We start from the raw sequence: 27,796 nt of genomic DNA, 5'->3' as shown, positions 1-27,796 counted from the left end.
GACTTCCTCACAAATGTTCATTGCTAGTTTATTTATATAACAGCCCCAAACTGGAAAAACCCAAGTGTCCATCAATAGATGAATGAATAAAAATAAAAAAACAAACAAACCTGCGGCATATTCATTCAGTGATACTGCTTAACTATAAAAAGGAACTGATTACTGATGCATGCAATGACACTGATGAATCTCAAAAACAGTGTATAAAGGAGAAAAGATTAGAAAGATTACATACTAAATGGCTCTATTTACATGAAACTCTAGAAAAGGCAAAACTAATATATAGTGACAGAAAACAGAAAGTAGTGTCCAGGACCCAGGAACTAACTATAAAGAAGCATAAGGGAACTTTCTGGAGTGATATAAATGTTCCATATATTGATTATAGTTGCTATGTGTATATATTTGTCAAAGCTCATTAGACTGTATACTTAAAATGGATGCCTTTTATTGTATGTAAGTTATCCATGAAAAATTGACTTAAAAATATGTAACTTGAATATATATTACATGACACATACATATATAAATATATCATACTACATGGAAAGTATGACTGAATTTCTATGAAAGCACGTACTCAAAAACATTGAATTCCGAAAATAACATACTTCAAGCAGCATTAAGATGTTTGAGATAGGTAAGTACAGATCTAGAAATAGATACAGGTGAACAATGTGTTTAATATTCATGTGATTTGTGCTTTTGTTGCTTTTCTCAAATATTCTTTGCAGGTAATTGACTATGCCAAACTTGTTCAACCACGTTTTGATAAAGCCCTTCAGTCATTAATAAGCGATACTATCGCTGAGGCCACCGAAGCAGCGATTAAAGCTGTGAAAGAACAGCTTCTCACAAAACTACAAGCTAAAAGACAAGGTGAACTATCTCTTTTAAATGCGTGTTCTAAGCTTAGGTCAACAGTTCAGCCTGGCTGCCTGAGGGCTAGGACCTGGTTTGCTCGCCTCGATCCCCTAGCATGTTGTATGGTGCAGCCTCTTAATAATGGGTTGAAGACACGAATATACATAAACCTGATTCATGAACAGAGAAAAGATTTCAGTCCTAAGCTTCTAAGGAAAGGAATCAGAAAGAGCTTCCAAATTTGGATTTACTATTATGGATTTGCTGGCTGGGCAGAGACTGAGTAGAATTTATATACCTTCATTTACACCAATTGTGACAACACTCCGCCTGATTCTTGTGGAGTTTACATTGTTGTTGTTGTTGCTGCTGCTGCTACTTTAGTATGTAGGTGTGTATGTCAGCCCCCATGGTAATTAAGTTTTTCTGGGGCACCTGGGTGGCTCAGTCAGTTGAGCATCTGACTTCTGATTTGGGCTTAGGTCATGATCTCACAGTTCTGAGATTAAACCCCACATCGGGTTCCATGCTGACAGTGTGGAGCCTGCTTGGGATCCTCTCTCTCCCTCTCTCTCTGCCACTCCCCCGCTCATGTGCGTGTACGTGCCCTCTCACTCTCTCAAAAGAAATAAATAAACTTTTTTTAAAAATTATTTTTTTCTATTTGGGGAATTTTAATTTCAAATTCAAAACAGTTACAAAGAGGCACCTGGGTGGCTCGGTCAGTTTACCATTGGACTCTTGATGTTGGCTCAGGTCATGATCTCACAGTTTATGGGATCAAGCCTATGTTGGGCTCTGTGCTGACAGCATGGAGCCTGCTTGGGATTCTCTCTCCCCCTCTCTCTGTCCCTCTCTTGCTTGTGTGCACTCTCTTCTATTTCTTAAAATAAATGAATAAATATGAAAAAAAAATTTTAAAACAGTGAAACTGGAAGAAGCCTTAGTGATCAATTAACACAGTTCTGTAACTCTCCAGATGAGGAAAACTTTTTACATAAATTGGAAAGCTTCTGTCATTTTCTATGCTTGAAATTATTTAAATAGCAAGGAAATTACCTCTTCCTACATGGCACTGTTGAACTTTTGCTAGGAAAAAAAACAGGTTATTTGCCTAACGAATCTGCCTCTCTCCTTTCTCATTAGCCTACAAACAAGTAAAAGAGTCCAACACGGTGCCCAAGGGATTGCAAAAACAACAGCAAAAAGACCAGCATTTAAATTACCTGCCATCCAAAAGATCATCCAGATGATTCAGAATGAATTTAAATTTTAGTATGTTATCTTCAAAGAAAAACCAAAAGTTTTTAAAATATTCATGGACAACTCACAAACTAAAGCTTGAGAAATATTGACCAGGATGGCTTGTTATTCAACTTATTTAAGACTTGACAAAATGAATTCATTAACTCACTCAACTTGAGTACCCACTGTGTATTAGACATGATTTAGGCACTGGGCCACAGCAGGTAACAAGACACAGAAACTCCTGTCTTTGTGATTGTTACATTTTAATGAAATACAGAGGAGGAAAAAAGAAACAAGTGAACAAATGGAAAAAACATAACACAGTAGTAGGTCAGGCGGTAATGAGGCAGGGGTGCTGGAGTGTTAGGATGAGCAGGGAAGAGAGGACATTTAAATGGAACCTGGATCAGGAGAGCAACTAGTTGGGCTCCAGTTAAGAAGAGTAGTGATCAGTAATGTTTCTTGGAGTCTGTAGTGATTCCTTTCATATCAAATTACGGCATGAAATCATAGATTTTAGGTCTTGCCACGAATTGCTTTCTTCCACTGGAATTTAGAAACAGAGGCCATCTCTTATATACTGCAAACTTAAAAATCTCTTCCTTTCCTTTTTCAAATTCAGTAATTATTCTAAATCTGACAGTAGGGTTCTTAAAATCATTTTAATTGGAATTTTCTTGCTAGTTCCACTAATTTCCTAGTTTTGCTAATTTCACTCCCAATATGCTTTTTTCTTTCATTGTTTTTTTTTCAATATATGAAGTTTATTGTCAAATTGGTTTCCATTCAACACCCAGTGCTCATCCCAAAAGGTGCCCTCCTCAATACCCATCACCCACCCCCCCCACCCCCCATCAACCCTCAGTTTGTTCTCAGTTTTTAAGAGTCTCTTATGCTTTTGCTCTCTCCCACTCTAACCTTTTTTTTTCCTTCCCCTCCCCCATGGGTTTCTGTTAAGTTTCTCAGGATCCACATAAGAGTGAAAACATATGGTATCTGTCTTTCTCCGTATGACTTATTTCACTAGCATAACACTCTCCAGTTCCATCCATGTTGCTACAAAGGGCCATATTTCATTCTTTCTCATTGCCACGTAGTATTCCATTGTGTATATAAACCACAATTTCTTTATCCATTCATCAGTTGATGGACATTTAGGCTCTTTCCATAATTTGGCTATTGTTGAGAGTGCTGCTATAAACATTGGGGTACAAGTGCCCCTATGCATCAGCACTCCTGTATCCCTTGGGTAAATTCCTAGCAGTGCTATTGCTGGGTCATAAGGTAAGTCTATTTTTAATTTTTTGAGGAACCTCCACACTGTTTTCCAGAGTGGCTGCACCAGTTTGAATTCCCACCAACAGTGCAAGAGGGTTCCCGTTTCTCCACATCCTCTCCAGCATCTATAGTCTCCTGATTTGTTCATTTTGGCCACTCTGACTGGTGTGAGGTGATATCTGAGTGTGGTTTTGATTTGTATTTCCCTGATGAGGAGTGACGTTTGGCATCTTTTCATGTGCCTGTTGGCCATCCAGATGTCTTCTTTAGAGAAGTGTCTATTCATGTTTTCTGCCCATTTCTTCACTGGGTTATTTGTTTTTTGGGTGTGGAATTTGGTGAGCTCTTTATAGATATTGGATACTAGCCCTTTGTCCAATATGTCATTTGCAAATATCTTTTCCCATTCCGTTGGTTGCCTTTTAGTTTTGTTGGTTGTTTCCTTTGCAGTGCAGAAGCTTTTTATCTTGATGAGATCCCAATAGTTCATTTTTGCTTTTAATTCCCTTGCCTTTGGGGATGTGTCAAGTAAGAAATTGCTACGGCTGAGGTCAGAGAGGTCTTTTCCTGCTTTCTCCTCTAGGGTTTTGATGGTTTCCTGTCTCACATTCAGGTCCTTTATCCATTTTGAGTTTATTTTTGTGAATGGTGTGAGAAAGTGGTCTAGGTTCAATCTTCTGCATGTTGCTGTCCAGTTCTCCCAGCACCATTTGTTAAAGAGACTGTCTTTTTTCCCAATATACTTTTAAGAAAAATTTGTCAGTGGAGAATATTGAGGGTTTTTTTTAACATAGAAAATTCTATAATAACACAGGGAATGACAGCCAACATGGATTAGGCTTCTGTGTGCCAAGCATTTTCTAAGTGTTTGCTTCTATTATCTCATTTAATCCTTACAACAGTGCTTTCAGTTTGATAATCCTCATTTCGCCCAATAGAAATTGAAACAGAGATCAAATGATTTGCCAAAGCCACACTGTCTGAATCAGAACTCACACACAAGTCTGTCTGTCTTTAAAAAGCGGAGGATTTAATCACTATACCTGTCTCCCTACCCCATGACTATATTTGCTAACACAGTCCATTACTATCTTTCAACAGAGTCAACTTTAAGAGAACTTGAAAGGAAGGAGTTTGACAAGTTCCCAACTGATGTGGATAAGAGCTTAGAAGAGATGCAGTCTTCATTTGATGAAGATGGTAATAAATATATTGCTGATGTTCTTCGCCATATCTTTCCCACTATAAACAGATTAGCTGATAAAGCATATTATTCTTTCATGCAGTGTTCACTCGTGAATACCAAAGAGAAAGCTCTTTAGAAGACAGTGAAGACAAAAAGAATTCAGAAAATATCCTCGGTGATCAAGCCTCTAAAACTGGTAAAGATGGTAACAAAATGAATGTGACTCATGCCATGCTTATGGATCTTATTTCCATTTATTTCATATTTTGTCATGTTTGTATTGAAGCTTAAAATTATCCCCCAAATTGGACACTTATAGTGACATAGTTGGAATCACTAGTTTAATGAGTATGAAGTTTTATAGACAGAGTCAGATTGCTTTGCACAAAAGTTATTCCAAATAATGTTCCCACAGTAATATACAAAATATGTGCTATTGTTTTCTTGATATATTCTCTTTTAAATATAATTTCAATTTTCATTTGACTATTTCTGAAATATAATTTTTAATATTTGTTAACCATTTATACTTCCTCTTTTCGGAGTTGACCATTTTGGTCTTGTGCTAATTTTTCCAGATTGTTATATCAATTATATGGTTTCTACAATAACTTGCTATATTAGTAACTTATTTTTTATATTTTTTTCCACATTGGGTGGTTTGTCTTTTAAATCATTTTGCTGTTTTTAAAGTAGAGGGATTTTTCATATATTTGTAGTCAAATCATTACTTTCACTTTGTTTATTTCTTCCATTTACTTTCACACCTTTCAAAGCCTTCCTCTCAACCAGAGATTTAATATATACTTATATGCTTTTTTTTCTATTGGTCCAACCTTTTGGTATTTAGTTTTAAATATCTGTAGGGGTGCCTGGGTAGCTCGGTCGGTTAAGTGTCTGACTTCAGCTCAGGTCATGATCTGACAGTTTGTAAGTTCAAGCTCTGCGACGGGCTCTGTGCTGACAGCTCAGAGCCTGGAGCCTGCTTCAGATTATGTGTCTCTGCCCCTGTCCTACTCACACTCTCTGTCTCTCAAAACAAACATAAAAATAAATAAATGAATAAATAAATAAATAAATAAATAAATAAGTAAAATGCATCTCTAAGTTATTGTGTTTTAAGATATAGAGCTGGGGTTTTGTTCGTTTGGTTGGTTGATCCCTCCTGATTCAGACAGATGTATGCTTGGCTGTGGTATATTTTAGTATCATAGAAATTGAACCGGGCACTGTCAGACAATTATGTATGGCACTTCTCCAACACGCACACGCACACACGCACACACACACACGCTTCACAGGAAGACCCCAGACATTAAAATTTTGGTCAAGTAGCATCTGGGAGCCCCATCTCAGCTGCTGCAGAGTTCCTAGGACAAATACACAAAGACAGCCCCTTCCCCATACTGTCTGTTTTCTCTTTGAGGGAGGCAGTCCAAGGTAGAAGCAGGCATCAGGGCCTCTACCTACTGCTGGAGTGATGCCAGCACTTGCCAGTATGCCCACATATAAAAGCATTCTCCCTGCCCTATCTGTCTGAGATAAGCACAGCCTTTACCTGTTGGAGGTAAGAGACTGTTAGTTACATCAGGAAGGGCAAATTTGATTTTTTTTTCCAATTTAGATCCATTGGCATTATATGAAACCAAAATTACTCTTGTTTTGTTATAGGTTAAGTCACTATCTTTATTTTTCACTGCTGATATTATGTGCCCTATTGTTTACCTATTTGATTACTATGATTGTAAATTTAATTAAAAAAATTAGGAACACTAGTCCTGGCTCCCTGGTCCCATACCACACTCTTCTTTGGGAATCACCTACAATTAATACTCTTCTTTAGGTGTTAACAGTGTTTTATTCACAGATGAAACCAGTGGAACATCTACATTTAAAAGAAGTTTCTAAGCTCTAGTCAAGATCTTAAGTTGTGGACTTCAAGCTGTATTATGAAGTTATAATCATCAAGACAGTATGGTACTGGTACACAAACAGACACTCAGATCAATGGAACAGAATAGAGAACCCAGAAATGGACCCACAAACGTATGGCCAACTAATCTTTGACAAAGCAGGAAAGAATATCCAATGGAATAAAGACAGTCTCTTCAGCAAGTGGTGCTGGGAAAACTGGACAGCAACATGCAGAAGAATGGACCTGGACCACTTTCTTACACCAGACACAAAGATAAACTCAAAATGGATGAAAGACCTCAATGTAAGACAGGAAGCCATCAAAATCCTCGAGGAGAAAGCAGGCAAAAACCTCTCTGATCTTGGCCGCAGCAACTTCTTACTCAACACGTCTCCAGAGGTAAGGGAAACAAAAGCAAAAGTGAACTATTGGGACCTCATCAAAATAAAAAGCTTCTGCACAGCAAAGGAAACAATCGGCAAAACTAAAAGGCAACCGACGGAATGAGAGAAGATATTTGCAAACGACATATCAGATAAAGGGTTAGTATCCAAAATTTATAAACAACTTATCAAACTCAACACCCAAAAAACAAATAATCCAGTGAAGAAATGGGCAAAAGACATGGATAGACACTTCTCCAAGGAAGACATCCAGATGGCCAACTGACACATGAAAAAATGCTCAACATCACTCATCATCAGGGAAATACAAATCATAACCACAATAAGATACCACCTCACAACTGTAAGAATGGCTAACATTAACAACTCAGGCAATGACAGATGTTGGCGAGGATGCAGAGAAAGAGGATCTCTTTTGCACTGCTGGTGGGAATGCAAACTGGTGCAGCCATTCTGGAAAACAGTATGGAGGTTCCTCAAAAAAATTAAAAATAGAACCACCCTATGACCCAGCAATTGCACTACTTGGTATTTATCCAAGGGATACAGGTATGCTGTTTCAAAGGGGCACGTGAACCCCAATGTTTATAGAAGCACTATCAGCAATAGCCAAAGTATGGAACGAGCCCAATTGTCCATCGAAGGATGAATGAATAAAGAAGATGTGGTGTGTATATATATATATATATATATATATACACACACACACACACACACACACACACACACACAATGGAGTATTACTCGGCAATCAAAAAGAATGAAATTTTGCCATTTGCAACTACATGGATGGAACTGGAGGGTATTATGCTAAGTGAAATTAGTCAGAGAAAGATAAATATCATATGGCTTCATTCATATGAGGACTTTAAGACACAAAACAGATGAACACAAGGGAAGGAAAGTAAAATAATATAATAACAGGGAGGGGGACAAAACATAAGAGACTCTTAAATATGGAGAACAGAGGGTTACTGGTGGGGTTGTGGGAGGGGGGATGGGCTAAATGGGTAAGGGGAATTAAGGAATCTACTCCTGAAATCATTGTTGCACTATATGCTAACTAACTTGGATATAAATTAAAAAAATAAAAAAAAATAAATTCATCTTTAAAAACCAAGAAACAAAACAAAACAAAATACCTAAAAGAAAGTAGCTCTCAGCCACTAATATTTAATATTTAAAAAAATCTTAAGTTGGACCCCTAAAAAGGTAAATTCATATTTGGGTTATTTGGTTCACTTCAATTGTGGATCTAAAAATCATAAATAATTTCTTAAGAATTTTGAAGGAGAAAGATGTGATTTAAAAATAACATTGTTAATGTTCTGTCTTAAAGGCTACTCTATGATGAACAGTTAGACATGCAAGAACACAGAAAAAAAGAAAATGTGATTTATTGTTTTAGTGAAACAGGGACTCTATCTTTCTGTTCTGCCATCCCTGGCATGTGGCTACCAGAAAAAGTTACAAGATGGCCAGTGATGCTCTAGCCATCATAACAGTGTGCTTAGCAGGAAGAGGAAAAACGTAAGGGACAAAAACTGGCACTCCACCCAGTTGAGGTATTCCTCTTTATTTTTTTAAATTGTTTAAAAAGTTTATTTTGAGAGAGTGAGAACATGTGGGGGACAGGCAGAGAGATGGGGGAGAGAATCCTCACTGACAGCACGGAACCCCCGAGGAACGAGGCGGGGCTCAATCTCACTGACCCAAGTGACATCATGACCTGAGCCAAAATCAAGAGTTGGGCGCTTAACCAACTGAGCCACCCAGGCGCCCCACCGCTTTTCTTTTGAATTATTCTTCTTTAATGAAGTGACAGGAAGTCTCACCACGAAAAAAAATATGCTCACATCTTACCTATGGGCTATCTAAGCTATAAGGGAAGTTGGGAGATGTAGTGTTTTTAGCTGGACACATTGCTGACCCCAACAAAATCCGGATTCTGTTACTAAGGACGAGAAGAATGGATAATGAGTGAACAACTAGCAGCTTCGAGAGCATTTGGTATCTTTGCCTGGCTCTTTCTGCCCCATCGTGCCCCCTTCCCAAGGCTACAGGAACATCATGGGTTCTCATCTCTTCCACTCTGGTTCCCTGGGAACTGCTGGCTCTCTCCATCCCTAAGAACAGATTCCTCACTTCGCAGCAGAGGGCAGCAGAAGCTGCTCATTGAAAGCCCTTTGGAGTTTTTCTGGGCTGGGATAAATTATGCTCTAGCAGGAGACCCTGGTGGACGGAGCATTAAGGCAGCAGCTCAGGAAGCACAACTGGAAAGGCAGAGGTAGAGGAGTCAAGTGGAGCTGCCAATCTCTTGCCTGATTAGAGGAATGGATGAATATTTATATCATGATGCAGTCTATGAGCCAACTCAGCTGTGTGAGGAGGCATTCAGCATGCAATGAGGACAAGAATGAAGTATAGCACTAGAAAAACCAGGCTGTGCCACCCATTCTTCCATCTCTGCCAACCTGCCTACTTCTTATCCACTTACTGTTTCATGTGGTCTTATGCTTATAATTGGAAGTATTCTTCTTGTTTTCTGATTAATTCCCTAGATGCGCATATTTTAACTTGAGCCCTACAATCCTTTGGTTTCTACCTCTTCTACCTGGCTTCCTGGGTTTTGACTCCTGCTGGACGTGATTTTCTTCTTACCTCATTCACTTTTGTTCCAAAACACTAGCTATAAGCCACTGCTCTGATGTTTTGTGTTTCCTAACTTAACATTTCCTCCCTAGACTATTTCCCCCTTCTTGGAGCATGTACAGCAATAAACACAAAGATACTATTTCGGGGGGTCAAGTATTAACTATCATGTTCTATTGCAAATAGCATTGCCCACTAAAATTATTAATGGCATTAGGTTATTTTACTTTAGATTCAACAGAAGACTCAATAGAAGAGGTAACTGCAGATCATCCAGAGGTTCTTTCTATAATAGAGGAGACTGTAAAAATGACAAAGGATATGAACTTTGAACATCCATATGAAAAACATGCTGAAATCTTAGAGGAAATCATCAAAGAGGTAAGAAATCCAGATCCAAACGTTTATGCTTAGTGATTTTTAATTTCAACAACTATGCAATATAATTTCATAGCTTTGGAATTAATTCTTTATTAACTTTTGTTTAACTGAGTTCAGTTGGTTAAAATATGGTGCATAGGAAGCCAGTGCCAAAATAGATATTTCATCTATGAGCTAATTAGTTGTTAACCAAGACAAATTTTACTCCATAGCTAAATTATTTCATCCAACCACCTTGAACATGTGTTCATAGGGGAAATGGATGGACACACAAGTGATTTTCCAATCTAAGGGGAAAATGAAGCCTCAGATGCTTTGTCTTACTGATGGCAAACCAGGTTTATCTCTAAGAACAAGATATCCATATGGGTCTGTTTTGTACAGGGACCTTGAGTAAGCATGCAGAGCAACAGTCAAAGACAACAAATCTGTTTTGGACTCTCAATGAATTTCTTTGGCATTTCTATGTAATTTGAAAGTGATATAATTAAATGTTGGGAGGAGAAAAAAAATATTTTGAGAGTATAGCACCACTCTATAACACATTGGGTAGGCTCCTTGAGTCCCAGACTGTACCCAGGATGAATTGCTGTCCCCCTCTGAGCTTCCCATAGAGATCTTTCAACTTCTTCTGCATGTCTTCAGGCTGTTTTGTCATCAACTGATTCCTTCAGAAACATTCTGACAGGGGTGCCTGGGTGGCTCAGTCGGTTAGGTGTCCAGCTCTTGATTTCAGCCCAGGTCATAATCTCATGGTTTGTGAGTTTGAGCCCCACATCAGGCTCTGCACTGACAGCACAGAGCCTGCTTGGGATTCTCTCTTTCCCTCTCTCTATTCCTCCCCCACTGTGCTCTCTCCCCTCCCAACCTCCAAATAAATAAATAAACTTAAAAAAATTAAAAAAAAAAGAAACATTCTGACAACCTACTGCTTGCCCTTTAATATGCTAGATTCTAGGGCTATGAAGATGAATTAAACGCAACTCTTTAAGGAGCCATCAGTCAGGTGGGGAAGGCTGATGAAATGAGCTATCATGTACTAAGTGATAAGGAGATATGTGCAAGGTGTAGGAATCCCACTAAGGTCAAGATGGTCATCTCTGCATGGAAGGTGAGACAGAGCATCCCAGAGGAGAGACATACAAGTGAAGCAGGTCTTTAGCATGATGGAAGCCCCATCCTGACCCTTCACGGAAAAATTTCTCCATTCTCTTCAGAGTTTATTCTGGAGGATACAAATCTACAGGGAGTACCAAAGCATTTCTGATATATATAGGAATGTATGTAGTGTCACTAGATAATAAACTGCCACTCTGGGATTGTGGAGGAGTTTAAGTCACATTAGATTTTTTTAAATTAATTAATTATTTATTTATTTTATTTAAAAGAGAGAATGCATGAGCGCCAGTGGTGGGGGAGGGGCAGAGGGAGAGAGAGACAGGAAGAATCTTTTTTTTAACGTTTATTTTTTAGAGAGAGTGAGAGAGAGAACATGCACAAGTGGGGGAGGGGCAGAGAGAGAGAGGGAGACAAAGAATTCATAGTAAGCTCCAGGCTCTGAGCTGTCAGTGCAGAGCCCAACACGGGGCTCAGACTCACAAATCATGAGATCATGACCTAAGCCGAAGTCAGATGCTTATCCCACTGCACCACCCAGGTGTCCTGAGTGAGTCTTAAACAGGCTCCATGCTCAGTGTGGGTCTCGATCCCACAATGCTGGGATCATGATCTGACAGCAATGGACAGATCATCTAAGAAGAAAATCAACATAGAAACAATGGCTTTGAATGACGCACTGGGCTGGATGGACTTGACAGATATATTCAGAAAGTTTCATTCTAAAGCAGTGGAATACCATTCTTCTCGAGTGCACATGCAACATTCTCCAGAATAGATCACATCTGGGGACACAAATCAGCCCTCAACAAGTACAAAAAGATCGAGGTCTTACCACACATATTTTCAGACCACAACACTATGAAACGAAATCAACCACAAGAAAAATTTGGAAAGACAACAAATAGTTGGAGATTAAAGAACATCCTACTACAGAATGAATGGGTTAACCAAGAAGTTAAAGAGGAAATTAAAAAGTACATAGAAGCCAATGAAAATGATAACACCACAGTCCAAAACCTCTGGGATGCAACAAAGGCAGTCATAAGAGAGAGGTATATAGCAACCCAGGCCTTCCTAAAGAAGGAAAAAAGGTCTCAGATACACAACCTAACCTTACACCTTGAAGAGCTGGAAACAGAACTGCAAATAAAACCCCAAACCAACAGAAGATGGGAAACAATAAAGATTAGAGCAGAAATCAATGCTATCGAAACCAAACAAAAACAAAAAATCAGTAGAACAGAGCAATGAAACCAGGAGCTGGTTCTTTGAAAGAATTAACAAAATTGATAAACCCCTAGCCAGTTTGATCAAAAAGAAAAAGGAAAGGACCCAAATAAATAAAATCAAAAATGAAAGAGAAGAGATCACAACCAACTGCAGGAATACAAACAATAATAAGAGAGTATTATGAGCAATTATATGCCAATAATTTGGGCAATCTGGAAGAAATGGACAAATCCCTAGAAACATACAAACTACCAAAACTGAAACAGGAAGAAATAGAAAATTTGTACAGACCCAAAACCAGTAAAGAAATTGAATTAGTAATCAAAAATCTCCGTAAAAACAAGAGCCCAGGGTTGGATGGCTTTCCAGGGGAATTCTTCCAAACATTTAAAGAAGAGTTAATACCTATTCTTTTGAAACTATTCCAAAAAATAGAAATGAAAGGAAAACTTCCAAACTCATTCTATGAGGCCAGCATTACCTTGATTCTAAAACCAGACAAAGACCCCAGTAAAAAGGAGAACTATAGACTAATTTCCCTGATGAACATGGATGCAAAAATTCTCAACAACATACTAGTCAACCGGATCCAACAATACATTGAAAGAATTATTCACCATTATAAAGGTGGGATTTATACCTGGGATGCAGGGCTGGTTCAATATCTATAAATCAATCAATGTGATACATCACATTAATAAAGAAAGGACAAGAACCAGATGATCCTTTCAATAGATGCAGAGAGAGCATTTGACAAAATACAGCATCCTTTCTTGATAAAAACCTCAAGAAAGTGGGGATAGAAGGATCATACCTCAAGATCATAAAGGTTATATACGAAAGACCCACCACTAATATCATCCTCCATGGGGAAAAACTGAGAGCTTTCCCCCTAATGTCAGCAACATAACAGAGATGTTCACCCTTGCCACTGTTATTCAACATAGTGTTGGAAGTCCTAACTTCAGCAATCAGACAATACAAAGAAATAAAAGGCATCCAAATCAGCAAGGAGAAAGTCAAACTTTCCCTCTTCACAGATGACATGATACTCTATATAGAAAACCCAAAAGATTCTACCAAAGAACTGCTAGATAAAACTGCCAATCCATGAATTCAGCAGTGGCAGGATATAAAATGAATGCACAGAAGTTGGTTGCATTTCTATACACCAATAATGAAGCAGCAGAAAGAGAAATCAAGGAATTGATCCCATTTACAATTGTACCAAAAACCATAAAATACCTAGGAATAAATCTAACCAAAGAGGTGAAAAACTATACACTGAAAACTATACAGTATAGAAAGCTTATGAAAGAAATGGAAGAAGACACACAAAAAAATGGAAAATTATTCCATGCTCATGGATTGGAAGAACAAATATTGTTAAAATGTCGATACTACCCAAAGTAATCTACACCTTCAGTGCAATCCTTATCACAATAACACCAGCATTCTTCACAGAGCTAGAACAAACAATCCTAAAATTTGTATGGAACCAGAAAAGACCCTGAATAGCCAAAGCAATCCTGAAAAAGAAAACCAGAGCTGGAAGTATCACAATCCCAGACTTCAAGCTATATTACAAAGTTGTAATCATCAAGATAGTATGGTACTGACAGAAAAACAGACACCTTGATCAATGGAACAGAATAGAGAACCCGGAAATGGATTTACAAACATATGGCCAACTAATCTTTGACAAAGCAGGAAAGAATAGCCAATGGAATAAAGACAGTCTCCTCAGCAAATAGTGTTGGGAAAACTGGACAGCGACATGCAGGAGAATGAACCTAGACCATTTTCTTACATCATACACAAAAATAAACTCAAAATAGATGAAAGACCTAAATGTAAGACAGGAAGCCATCAAAATCCTTGAAGAGAAAGCAGGCAAAAACCTCTTTGACCTCAGCCGCAGCAACTTCTTATTCAACATGTCTCTGGAGACAGGAAACAAAAGCAAAATGAAGTATTGGGACCTCATCAAAATAAAAAGCTTCTGCACAGCAAAGGAAACAATCAGCGAAACTAAAAGGCAAACAATGGAACGGGAGAAGATATTTGCAAATGACATATGGATAAAGGGTTAGTATCCAAAATCCATAAAAAAACTTATCAAACTCAACACCCAAAAAACAAATAATCCAGGGAAGAAATGGGCGAAAGACATGGACAGACACTTTTCCAAAGAAGACATCCAGATGGCCAACTGACACATGAAAAAATGCTCAACATCACTCATCATCAGGGAAATACAAATCAAAACCACAATAAGATACCACCTCACACCAGTCAGAATGGCTAACATTAACAACTCAGGCAATGACAGATGTTGACAAGGATGCAGAGAAAGAGGAACCTTTTTGCACTGCTGGTAGAAATGCAAACTGGTGCAGCCACTCTGGAAAACAGTATGGAGGTTCCTCAAAAAATTAAAAATAGAACCACCCTATAACTCAGCAATTGCACTACTAGGTATTTATCCAAAGGATACAGGTGTGCTGTTTCAAAGGGACACATGCACCCCAATGTTTATAGAAGCTAATGGACAATAGCCAAAGTATGGAAAAGAGCCCAAATGTCCATTGATGGATGAATGGATAAAGAAGATGTGATATATATATATATATATATATATATATATATATATATATACCATAGAGTATTACTCAGCAATCAAAAAGAAGGAAATCTTGCCATTTGCAACTACATGGATGGAAATGGAGGCTATTATGCTAAGTGAAATTAGTCAGAAAAGACAAATATCATATGACTTCACTCATATGAGGACTTTAAGAGACAAAACAGATGAACATAAGGGAAGAGAAACAAAAATAATATAAACACAGGGAGGGGGACCAAACATAAGAGACTCATAAATATGGAGAACAAACTGAGGATTACTGGAGGGGGTGTGGAGAGGGGATGGGCTAAATGGGTAAGGTACACTAAGGAATCTACTCCTGAAATCATTGTTGCACTATATGCTAACTAATTTGGATGTAAGTTTTTAAAAAATAAAATTAAAAAAATAAATAAATAAAACTAAGGCCATTAAAAGTAAAAAATAAAAATAAAAAAAGAAATCAGTCAAAGGGATGAAAAGTGCAGCATAGGGAATGTAATCAGCACTATTGTAATAACTTTGTATGGTGACAGAGGGTGACTACATTTTTATTATCATGGTAAATAATTATAAACTTTATTTTGTAATGTATATAATTGCAGAATCACTATATTGTATAGCTGAAACTAATATTATATTGTATGTCAGTTGTACTTCAGTAACAAATAATAATAAATATATACATACATACTTTTACATGGATTTTTTTAAACCCACAACATGAGGATCAAGGTTCATTTTTTTCTAATACAAATATCCAGCTGTATTCTGGCACCATTTATTGAAAAGACCAACCTTTCCCCACTATCATAAATCAAGTGACCCTGGGGCGCCAGGGTGGCTCAGTGGGTTAAGCATCCAACTCTTGATTTTGGCTCAGGTCATGATCTCCTGGTTCATGAGCTCAAGCCCTGTGTCAGGAATAGCACTGACAGTGCAGAACAGCCTGCTGGAGGTTCTCTCTTTCCCTCTCTCTCTGCCCCCCCTCTCGCATGCTCTCTTTCTCTCTCTAAATAAATAAACTTTAAAAGTAAATAAAAATTAAAAAATAAAGTGGCCCTATCTGTGTGGTCTATTTCTGGACACTCTATTCTGTTCCATTGACGTATTTGTTTATCTGTGTTCCAGTACCACACATACTAACTACTGTAGCTCTGTAATTTCTCCCAGCATTGTTTTGTAGTTTTCAGGATAGAGGTCTTCAGTATCTCTCATTAGGTTTATTCTTAGGTATGTAATGTATTTTGATGCTATTTTAGATACCGTTGTGGTTGTATTTTATTTTCCAATTGTTGTTCCTGCAATCATTTTTGTATCCTGTTTTCCCATTTTGCTTCCCACTAATTTCACTTTCTTATCTGAAGCTCACAGCCCATGTGCAGAACAGGTGCACTTGGGCCTAACGGATGATCCAGTCCAGGAAACGGGAATAGGTTTTATTTCATTTGCAAATGGAACAGTTAGGCATGGCTCCCTAGAGTGATGGGTTAAGGAGGCTTCTGAAACCGCATCTGTATCTCGGTATTTTTAGAATCTTTTAGAGTTATAGTTTAACAGTATTTTAAAGTCTTAAAAATACAGAAATAATGATAGGTATCATTTCTACCAAAGGGAAATAAGAGTCACTCCCTTGCAATGGCGAATGCACAGAAGTTTTTTCCATGCTAAATCATTTGCACTTTTCCCTGGTTTCTGTCTTGACTGGCTACAGAGCACACAACAACAGAGGCTGGGGAACACTGGGAACTTTTTTCTGCTCCTATCTCTCTGCACACTTGTGATAACTGAAGCTGTTACACAGACTATACCGAAGGTATTTGCCCAGTACCTAGCAGAAAAATGTCTCGAGAACAACGTCAAGGGAAGTGGGGCTTTCGGGTCGAACCTGCCGCTGTATGTTGTTCAGCCCATGACTTATCTGGCTGCGTATCATATCCACAACCTATTTCTTTAGTCACTGTAGTCTTCTCTATGTGATACATCAGTCTTGCTCTGCTTCCATGGTCACACAGCTATTGCTCTAAAACATCTCCATTTCTGCCCTTGTACCTGTGTTCGTCACATGGTCATTATGTTTTTCTGCGCCTCCCTTGTCTCTCTGTGTCATGTCCTGCTTCCTCTGATTCTCCCAGTCCCTTCTCTCAATCTCTCTCTCTCTCTAGATATTTTTCACAGTGATAAATATTGGTTTATACAAGTGAGAAACATATATGTATGTGTATATAATATATATATTCACAAGTGATTAAAAGTGAACATGAAATAACATCGAATAAGGGAATCTAAAACAGCATTAAATACAGGGGAAAATTTATTAAGTTAAAATCACAAAAGGATAGAAAGATGAATAGTGCATTTAAATGTTACATCATTTTTCTAAATATTACTTTCTCTCACTCACCCCTTCCCTGAGGATGTCCAAAGAGAGTGACACTATTTTCAGCACTCAGACACCTGAGAGCCCACTTCCATGACTCTGGTGACAGCGGGGCCAGACACAGACCAAGCACAAAGGGGCCCCCTCCCTACCACTTGCCCTGCAAAGCGCAGTCTCCAGGCTCAGAGTCCCGCCTTCACTCTGCTGGGCCGCACACTCAGGAGTTCTTTCAGATATGAAATCCTAAGGCAGGTTCCCCCTTCTCTCCACAGTGATCTCAACTGGGGAATCTCCCTCAACAGATTCCTACACCGAAGCTGTTTTACCTATACATCCAAAACGTGTATCCTCAGGCACCCAGGTCCTTGCCTCCTGAAACTTTCCTCCCCTCAGCTTTGAAATGTCCAGGCCCGAGTGCCTTGTGCCACTTCAGCAACAGCAGCACCTTCCCCCTGCCCTGTTTCAGTGACTTCCTTTCCTGAAGCAGTGTCACGTGCCCATAATGTTTCCCTTCTCTCTTCCCTTAGAGTCACTTGAGGTCAAGTCAGAAATATAACTTCTGCATTTAGACCTTCGCAAACACAGTGGGAAAACTCTTCAAGCAAAATCTCAACGAAGAGGCTATTTAATAGTGATTCTCTCTATGAAGAAAAAACAAACAAACATGAGAATCATAATTTTAGGACAAAGATCAAACTAGGGCAAGCATTCATAATAAATAATGACATATTAATTCCTTAATATAAATATTTCTCACAAATCAAGGAAAATAGAGTACCCTAATATAAAAGCGGGCAAAAGGTATAAACAGATTATTTCATCAAAGAAGAAATGCAAATGGTTCATTGAAAATTTTCATGTTCAAATTTTGATAAAAATATGAAACTTAAAACTGTGGGATACAGATTCTTACCTGTCAAATTGCCAAAGATTTTTTAAAATGCATAATAATCTATACTAGTGAGGCTATAATGAGATAGTCACATAGGGAGAGTGAAAATTGATACAGATGTTTTGGAAGCAATGTGTCGGTGTGTGTGAAAAGCCTTTAAAATGTTCATTCTTTTATGCCTTTTGACCTAAGGAATCTGACCTGAAGAAATACATAACATTTGGGCAAGGATTTATATATACAGATGTTCATCACAGTGTTATATTAAAATCGTAAGTGATGTAAACATTTAACAGTAAGAGAATAATTAAACAAAATAAGATCTATTCATTTGATAAAATACTATGAAGGGTGGTGCCTGGGTGGTTCTGTCGTTTGAGCATCCGACTCTCGATGTCAGCTCAGGGGATGGTCTCATGGTTCATGAGTTTGAGCCCTGCGTTGAGTTCCATGCTGAGTGTGGAGCCTGCTTGAGATTCTCTCTCACTCTCTCTCGCTGCCCCTCACCCTTGCCCGTGTGCTCATTCTCTCTCCAAAATAAAAAAATATATATTACAAAGGTATTAAATTTTTTCAAAACCATTGAGTGAGATGGAGAAATTATAAATTGCATCTCTTGGTGTTGCTTTATTTTTCATATCTTGAAACTGGACAGCAAAATTTTCATTACCCGTTGGGGCATCTGGGTGACTCAGTCGGTTGAGCATCCAGCTCTTGATTACGGCTCTGCTCATGATCTCACAGTTCATGAGTTCAAGCCAGCATCAGGCTTCACACTGACGGTGCAGAGCCTGCTTGGGATTCTCTCTCTCTCAGCCCCTCCCCCACTCACATGCTTGCTCTCTTTCTCTCTCTCTCTCTCAAAAATAAAAACAAAAATAATTTTTTTCATTAACCATTTATATTTCTTTTTTTTTCAGTTTTACTGAGTTCTTTTTGTTTCTTTTTAATTTTTTTTAATGTTTATTTATCTGTGAGGGAGAAAGAGACAGAATGTAAGCAGGAGAGGAGCAGAGAGAGAAGGAGACACAGAATCTAAAGCGGGCTCCAGGCTCTGAGCTGACAGCACAGAGCCCAACACCGGTTTCGCACTCACAAACTGTGAGATCATGACCTGAGCTGAAGCCAAACGCTCAACTGACTGAGCCTCCCAGGCACCCCTATTGAGTTGTATTTGACATATAGCACTGTATTAGGACTTATTCATCTTATAACAGTACATTTGTACCTTTGATCCCCTACACTCATTCCCCCACCCCCACCCCTGCCTCTGGCCACCACATACCTATTTCCTGTTTCTATGAGTTCATCTTTTTAGATTCTACATATAAGTGAGATTGTATAGTATTTGTCTTTCTCTGTCTGACTTATTTTCATTTATACTTCTTTTTTATAGCTTTCTCTTTTTCTCTAATTCTCTATGTTAAGAATTTCAAAGTGTTTAAAATTCTTTTTTTAAAAGACTCTTCACTGAGATGGAGATTCGAAAAGTAGGTAATCTTAAATTCTGCAGAGGCCAGGGAGTCATACCCATCCTCGTGACATCTCTTCCCCTTTCACTTCTAACATCCTATGATTACCTGGTGACACACAAACTTGAAACCCTCAGAGTAGGTGTATTCACAGATCCACATCACTAATTTCCATGCTCGTGTTGAGTTTGTTGCTACTGCACTGAGGGAGGAGGGTTGGGGGCAGAGTTTAGCAGAACTCCCTAAGCACCTGCAAGTTTTGTTTTGCCCCGATTCCTCTTACTGCTTTTAGCAACCATCTCAGTACATTCTCAGCTCTCACAATGAGGGATGAAAAGCAAAAGGGAAATGAAGAGTGTTGTCACTAAAACAGGCAAGCTGGACTGGGCCCTTGCTACTCAAAAGGTGGCCCAGGGACAACTGTCACCTGGGAGCATGTTAGAAATGCAGACTCATGGACCCTTGGTACCTAAAACCTCCTAAGTCAGGATCTGAATTCTATAATACTAAATAACAGGGGTGCCTGGGTGACTCTATCAGTTGAGCACTTGACTCTTGATTTTGGCTCAGGTCATATTCCCAGGGTTGTGGGATTGAGCCCCACATTGAGCTCCATGCAGAGCGTGGAACCTGCTTGAGATTCTCTCTCTCTCTCTGCCCCTCTACCACTCATGTACGTGTGCACGCACATGCTCTCTCTCTCTCTAAAAATATACATATATATATATATATATAATACTGAATAGTATATAGCAAAAATGTATTGTTCTATGTATTTAATAAAGGCTTTTGCTTCCCATTCTTAATTTTTAAAACTTAGTTGATTTCCTTAGAATTTTCCCTTTTAAAATGAACTGATTCTTTTTTTTCTTTCCAGTGAGAATTTGAAAGATAATTGGTTAAGGTCCACAAAAATGATACATCAAAGAGTATCCTTGACTTCTGTGGCTGTGATGGTAATACCAGTGTGTCATTCTTAACAGGCTGTTGAAGAAAACACAAATAGGTCTTCTAGCGCCCCAAAACATGGAGGATGGATCCTGGACAACTGCCCTATTATAAAAGAACTGTGGATAGTCTTAGTCGAGAAAGGAATTATACCTGATTTAGTAATCTGCTTATCAGATACAGAAAACAATGGTTGGTATATATTCATCATGTAAATTTGAAAGTGAAGTTTTTCTTGATGATAATATGTTTAGTTACAATACAAAATGGAAAACTCTCCACTCTCCCTAGGTACATATTCCACCCCAACAATCCCTTCATGACTTAGAGGTACACAAAATGAGACATCCATTCACCAAGTAGATGGCCAGGGATAGCATGCTGGATCCCTGGATGTTCCATCAGGCCCGAACAATTATTCTTTGGTGCTCAGTTTAACACCCCATTCCCAGTCAGCACTATAACTTCTAAATGAGAAATATATAAGGCTGAGAGTAGAGACTATATACCTGTTCTTATTCACCTCAAATGGGAAATATTAAATATATAAAGATAGAAGAACTCAATTTTAACTATTCCATCCCTTTGGACAAAGCTATAATAATCAAAGCAGTATGGTACTGGCATAAAAACTGACACCTAGAATAAAGAGCCCAGAAATACACCCCTACACTTATGGTTAACTAATTTTTGACATGGGGGCTAAGAATATTCTGTCATCTTGCCTTTTAAGGAAATATATTTGAAAAGAGTTTCAAGGGGGGGAAATATATTATCTCTTTTCATGTTTTAATTATTTTTAACATGCCAATATATATCTCTTAGAAAGGATTTGAGATGGTCTCAGTATTTTAAAGAACCAGGGCTCTACTTAGATAAATGTTTAAAGGAAAATGTATTTGGATTTAGGCAGAAATAATTTTTCATTGTTAATTTCCAAAATATATCTCACTGTATTTTATAGAGCTTCAAAGTTAATGTTATTCTCTTTATATTTCAGGAAAATATTTACTGAATAGACTGTATTTAGAGAATAAACCTGAAATTGACTCTAAGATTTTGGAAAGATTATTAGATGAACTACAAAAGAAAAAAAAAGAGGAAGAAGAAGCAAGGTAAAATCTGCCTGGCTTAATAAAACAAGTTAACGAATCTTTTATATCTATTTACAAGCTACATTTATGAAATATCTTTAATAACAAAACAGTGGTCCACTAAGTAGACCCAATTCTTAAAAAACAAAACAAAACAAACAGTAGTTTTACAAATAACTTTCAGATTCTCCAAAGTACCGAGTTGGGCATGTTTTCTCAGCCCGAAATCAAACTTACTCTAGATCAGATGTTGACTCTCAAAAGACACTGTAAAAAAAAAACTGAGCACAAGCAAGACTTTTTTTTACCATATTTGTCTGTGACTTAAATAATTTCGCTGACTAGTATCCACAAATTGAAGAATAACATGATAAAAAGTACATGAAAGTACACTTGTGTGAAATAACTAAAATCTGAACCCTGACTATGTTCTACATAAGGAGAAAACAAGACTAATTATTTATAGTTGGCAGGCTCAGCATCAAAGTTTATTTTCCAGTCTGGGTGCAATGAAGCGCTTTTACAAATGTGAGCACCTATCTATTTGTCCATGGCAGGGTCAAGAACTAAACTTTAATAAACTATCAGGTTCTTCAGATCGGAGAATAAAATATGAAAAGAAGCAGTGACTTAGTTTGCTAATTGTTCTTTCTTGCTGAAACGTGCTTTAGATTGTAATTCATCCACTGGGATTCCTGCTTCTCAAAGTGATAATGTAAGAATTAAATTTCTTTATGCTAATCCACCAAAGCTCCTGCCGTTAAGGACAACACCTATAGACAGGAGCTTTCTCGAATGCTATTTCCTTTTCCCTTCAGATATCAGCAGTTAGAGCTGGGATTTAGGAGCCTCTTTGAACTCTAGAAATTATGAAGCTGGGAGGCACATAATGAGGGGCAGGGGAGGCAGATAACTGATAAGTGTATGTCAGAGGGATTTTTTTTTCAGTGTTTACTCTTCATCTAAGTTAGCCATTCCTTTGAGAACTCAATACCAAAATATATGAAGTATAATTTAGTTAGGTTATTTAATAAAAGTGTTTGATATATTGAGTACAAGATATTGATTCAGACAATAATTACAAATGTATTACATTTGCTTTCAACTTTTATAAGTTTTCTTATAAATGGAGCTACCATCTGCTAAGGTTTAAGGGATTACCTAGTTTTTTCCCAGTGTATGAGAAATGGAAATATTTGAGAACAGATGAAGATATTAACACAAGAGTAAAACAAAGTTCATGTGGTTTTTAGACTGAAGGTCTGCAACATTTTAAGGAGATAATTTAGAATACATACTACATATACATGTATCTTTTTTTTGAAAGAGAGAGAGTGAGAGAGAGGGAGGGAGAGAGTGCATGCATAGCAGGGGGAACAGAGGGAGGAGAGAGAGAATCCCAAGCAGGTTCCACTCTGTCAGTATAGAGCTCAACGCAGGGCTTGATCCCACAACCTTGAGATTATGCCTGAGCCAAAACCAGGAGTCGGGACACTTGACTGACTAAGCCACCCAGGCGCCCCACATGTATCATTTTTTTAAAAAAGGAAAAGAGAACTCCACTTTCTCCCTACTCTACCTTCATTTCCCTTTTATCCTATGGAACTCTGTGAGCTGTCTCTATAATCAATTGTTAACCTCTTTTGATTCCAAATTGTCACATCTTTGTAAACTTCTTACAGGCAAAGATTTGCCCAGATTGAAACAAGCTTTTCTGCATCTTTATATGTTCTGTATATTTTCTAATTTCTATATTTTAAAAATTCAACATGAGTATTTTTAAACAAACATTTTTTCATATGCTGGAGAGAATGAAATTTAAAACTGTTAAAAAGAAAAAAGAAAAGTAATTTACAGGCCTTGCATCTCAGTTGGAAAGGAGATAAAATTAACAGGATTAAAAATTACAACTTGGGCCAAATATCTACAGACACACTGAATTCTGCAGCCTTTTTTTTTTTTTTTTAATTTTTTTTTTTCAACGTTTATTTATTTTTGGGACAGAGAGAGACAGAGCATGAACGGGGGAGGGGGAGAGAGAGAGGGAGACACAGAATCGGAAACAGGCTCCAGGCTCTGAGCCATCAGCCCAGAGCCTGACGCGGGCTCGAACTCACAGACCGCGAGATCGTGACCTGGCTGAAGTCGGACGCTTAACCGACTGCGCCACCCAGGCGCCCCGAATTCTGCAGCTTTTATAGCAGCAGTTTACAGATGTGCCAGTCAAGTCCAAGATAATTTCTGTCCTTCCATTTTGTCTTTGACTCATTTATCCAAGTGGTTTTGTAGAAGTGACTAACAACTGACAGCAAAATTCTTCCTCATTCTTGTCAAGTCTTAGATTCTTAGCAGTGGCTTACTATATTTAGGCTGTGGACAAGGAAAGGTTCACAAAAGAGCCCTGCCTGAAATAAACAGGATGACTGCTGATGGGCACACAGTCAAATGGGGAAGGGGTGAAGAAAGAATATCCAGGAGTCTCAGAGGCCCGGGTCATGAACAAAGAGAACTCGAATTACACCACGACTGCAGGCGAGATTGCAGGATTTAGAATACCTAAATGAGAGAACATTCCCTAGTAACAAGAAATACATCTGTTGGCAAAAGAAGTATAGCAGTGTCTTTTGAAAAGAATAGAAATAATTAGATTTTCACAAGATGGAGAAAAGGATGCAAAGAACACTGAATATGGAGAAGGACAGATTTACAGAACAGTCAGAAAAACTGCCCCAGCGTGGGCAACCAGTATGAATAGGCTCTACTTAATTCATCCCCTGTTGGTGAATACTTGATACAATTTTTTGGTTTTGTTTTTTTTTTAAATGCAATCGACACTCTTATTCATGTGTCTTTGTACAGTAGTATGTCAATTCTCGAGAGTTAATTCCTAGATATAGAATTTTAGGTCAAAGGTATACAAATTTTAATTTTAACAAGTATTGCTTTACTTCATCACTTTACTAGCTTTCCTTATACCTGTCTTCATCATGAAGGCAGGCTTAGTACTTCAGCCCTAGTGAAAAACAGATTCTCTCCAGATATTTATATTTTTATATTTCAAGTCTCCAAATTTCATTATTACTGTGTTGAATGGAAATAAGGAAATAATTTTTCTGATTACAAAGATAATTACCTATTTATTCAATATAGAAAATTTTTATTTTATTTTATTATCATTTTTTAAATGTTTATTCACCTTTGAGAGAGAGAGAGAGAGAGACAGCACACAAGCAGGGGAGTGGTAGAAAGAGAGGGGGCGACACAGAATCGGAAGCAGGCTCCAGGCTCTGAGCTGTCAGCACAGAGCCCGACACGGCCCTCAAACTTATGAACCGTGAGATCATGACCTGAGCCGAAGTCGGACACTTAACTGACTGAGCCACCCAGGCGCCCCTAGAAAATTTTTAAATGCAAAAAATGATAAGTAAAAGAAAAAAATCTCATAATGCCAGCATCCAGAGATAATTACTGTGAACAGTTTGACTAGTTTTCTTCTAATCTTTTGATCATGATTTATATAAATTTTAAGTACAAAATTAAAATTAGATTATACATAGTTTTATATTATGCTTTTTTGTCACTTAACATTATTTTGTGAACATTTTCCACTTAATCCGAAGGGAAAATGGTCCAACTTCTCCCATTTACCTTTTCAAATTGGAGTGAGACAATCCTTTATTAATTTTGACAAATTTCCCAATTAACAGCCAAAGTTTTTTAAAGTGTAACATTGCAGCTTTCCTTACCAAAAAAAAAGAAAAAAACTGGGGGGAAAAAAAACCTGGAAAATTAACTGACTTCAATATCAGCAAAGTAAACATTTACAGTGTAAAGTTAAAAAGTATAATGAACATTATACACAACTTACTCTATTTTTTACCATCATAAGCCTCAAATACTGTAACATTGTGAGATGTCTGAATTTCCAAAGATGATTAAATTTTGGACATTTTCGTTTCAGAAAAGCCACTGAAGAGGCATTGAGAATACAAGAAAACCAAAGCCTGTTGGAAGCTATGAATGAGAAAGCAAAAGGCAAACACAGATTTATATCACTAATAATGTGTCATTTAATTTTGTATTGTTACTGCAGGAAACTGCAGTATTTCAAGTGAATTACAGACAAGGTGACCATATATCCCTGTTTGCCCATGAGAGTCTAGGTTTATGCCTGTGGTATTGAAATATTTATTTGATCCACTTTCATTCTCAGTGTTCCAATTTAGATAATAAATTATATGGTCACTAGAGTAATGGAGTCATAGGAAAAGAGCTCCCACACAGATACCTACGTGTGCACCCTCTACGTGGATCATATGCAGCATGTCGTAAAACAGCTGCCCTCGTCATGTACGACACACGGCTGCTGGAATTCTGGTAGAAGGATTCCTGGGGAAGTTGAGAAAACAGCCAATCTCCTGCTATACCTATTTTCTTTGAACTTAAACTTCTATCTCCATTACAGAAGAATTTACTCCAAAAGTTTCTTTTAAGACTGAAGCTCTTAGCCTAGGGTTCATGGATAAAATTCAGAGGCCTGTGAGCTTGAATGGGGAAGTAACTACAACTTTATTTTCCCTAACCTTTATCTGAAATTTAATATTTCCTTCAGCTGGTAATTAATATAGGCAACAAACCATAATAGTATCAGTAGTATCTTGACTTTGTCACCAATAGAAACAAAAATACTTTCATGTCATATTACAGTTTTATATATCCTGGTTATGCTTAAAACTATTTCAAAATGATGGTAGTTATTAAACCAATTGCTACCTGTTGTTATTTAATGCATTAGTAAAGTTCACAAATTTCCTACAGCACAAAATTTATTTTGATATCTTCATACCTACATTTCAATATAATTGGATTCTTATGAATTTTATTTTATGGGTGTGAAAGCATTATTCTAAGGAGGGCCCATAAGTTTCATCAGGCTGCCAGAAGGGTCCATGATTCAAAAGAGTAAAAAGTGTCTATTTCAGTTTTCCTTTGCTGGCAACAAGCCACCCCAAAACTGTAAAAGAGCCACATTTGTATTCCGTACACTTTTTTGTGGGTCAGGACTTAACTCAGGGCTAATCTTTCCCTGCTCCCTGGGAAGCTCATTCAGGCTTTGAGTGGCCACCTCAGAAGTCAGTCCTCCAGCCCCAGACAGGTTTTCAGAGACTGCAGCCTTGACCAACATCTTCATTTGACTTCATGAGAGACCCAAAGACAGACCCACCGGTCAAGCTACCCCCAAAATCCCGACCCCAGGACCTGCAAGGATAACATGTGATTATTGTTGTTTTAATCACTAAATTTTGGAGTTCTTTATTATGAAGCAATAGACAACTAATACAACACATACTTAATAAAATCGCAGATAGTATAAGGATCTTAACACATTTTTCAATCCATTCCTGACTTATCTGGTACACAGATTAGCCACTAGAATTCTAGAAAAAGTATTAGAACTTCTCAGCATCATTGTATAAACTCTTCATTTGTATATTTTATAAAGTACCTAATATGGAAAAGAATTCAATTTATAGGGGTACCTTGGGGGCTCAGTCGGTTAAGCATCTAACTCTTGATTTTGGCTCAGGTCATGATCTTGCAGTTGGTGAGATCGAGCCCCAAATTGTGCTCTGCACTCACAGTGCAGAGCCTGCTTGGTATTCTCTCTCTCCCTCTCTCTCTCTCTGTTCCTCTCCTGCTGGCACATGCTCTCTCTCTCTCAAAAATAAATAAATTTTTTTAATATTTATTTATTTTTGGGAGAGAGAGAGACAGAGAGTGAGCAGGGGAAGGGCAGAGAGAGAGAGAGAGAGAGGGAGACACAGAATCTGAAGCAGGCTCCAAGCTCTGAGCTTTCAGCACAGAACCTGATGGGCTCGAACTCATAAACTGTGAGATCATGACCTGAGCTGAAGCTGGGCACTTAACCAACTGAGCCACCCAGGCGCCCAAAAAATAAATAAACTTAAAAAAAAAAGAATTCAACTTAAAAATAACTACATGTATGCATGTTAGGCATTTGATAATTTTTTTTACTATGAGAAGATACTCAGTTGAAAGACATTGTGAGTTTCGGCCGTACAGCACATACCGTCATGCCAAGCCCT

General features: G+C 37.9%; 1 protein-coding gene across 12 annotated transcripts in view; it reads left to right on the top strand.

Moving 5' to 3' along the window:
• The window catches only part of AK9 (adenylate kinase 9), a 145,580-nt gene that overhangs the window by 42,486 nt on the left and 75,298 nt on the right, over positions 1-27,796 (top strand). For 9 of the 12 annotated variants that reach the window (XM_045058599.1, XM_045058594.1, XM_045058600.1 and 6 more), the window contains 7 exons: positions 735-879; positions 4,492-4,590; positions 4,677-4,772; positions 9,765-9,928; positions 20,631-20,787; positions 21,596-21,710; positions 25,651-25,724. In XM_045058599.1, the coding sequence (XP_044914534.1) occupies positions 735-879; positions 4,492-4,590; positions 4,677-4,772; positions 9,765-9,928; positions 20,631-20,787; positions 21,596-21,710; positions 25,651-25,724 (850 nt within the window). Of the gene's footprint in view, positions 1-734; positions 880-4,491; positions 4,591-4,676; positions 4,773-9,764; positions 9,929-18,367; positions 18,448-20,630; positions 20,789-21,595; positions 21,711-25,650; positions 25,725-27,796 lie in introns of those variants that run through there. The other 3 variants (XM_023254235.2, XR_006598615.1, XM_045058602.1) reach the window with 3 other exon arrangements.

The sequence above is a fragment of the Felis catus genome, chromosome B2, assembly GCF_018350175.1.
Source record: "Felis catus isolate Fca126 chromosome B2, F.catus_Fca126_mat1.0, whole genome shotgun sequence".
In the NCBI taxonomy this organism is placed as follows: domain Eukaryota; kingdom Metazoa; phylum Chordata; class Mammalia; order Carnivora; family Felidae; genus Felis; species Felis catus.
Note: the sequence above shows the minus strand (reverse complement) of the source record. Positions and strands in the feature narration are given on the sequence as shown.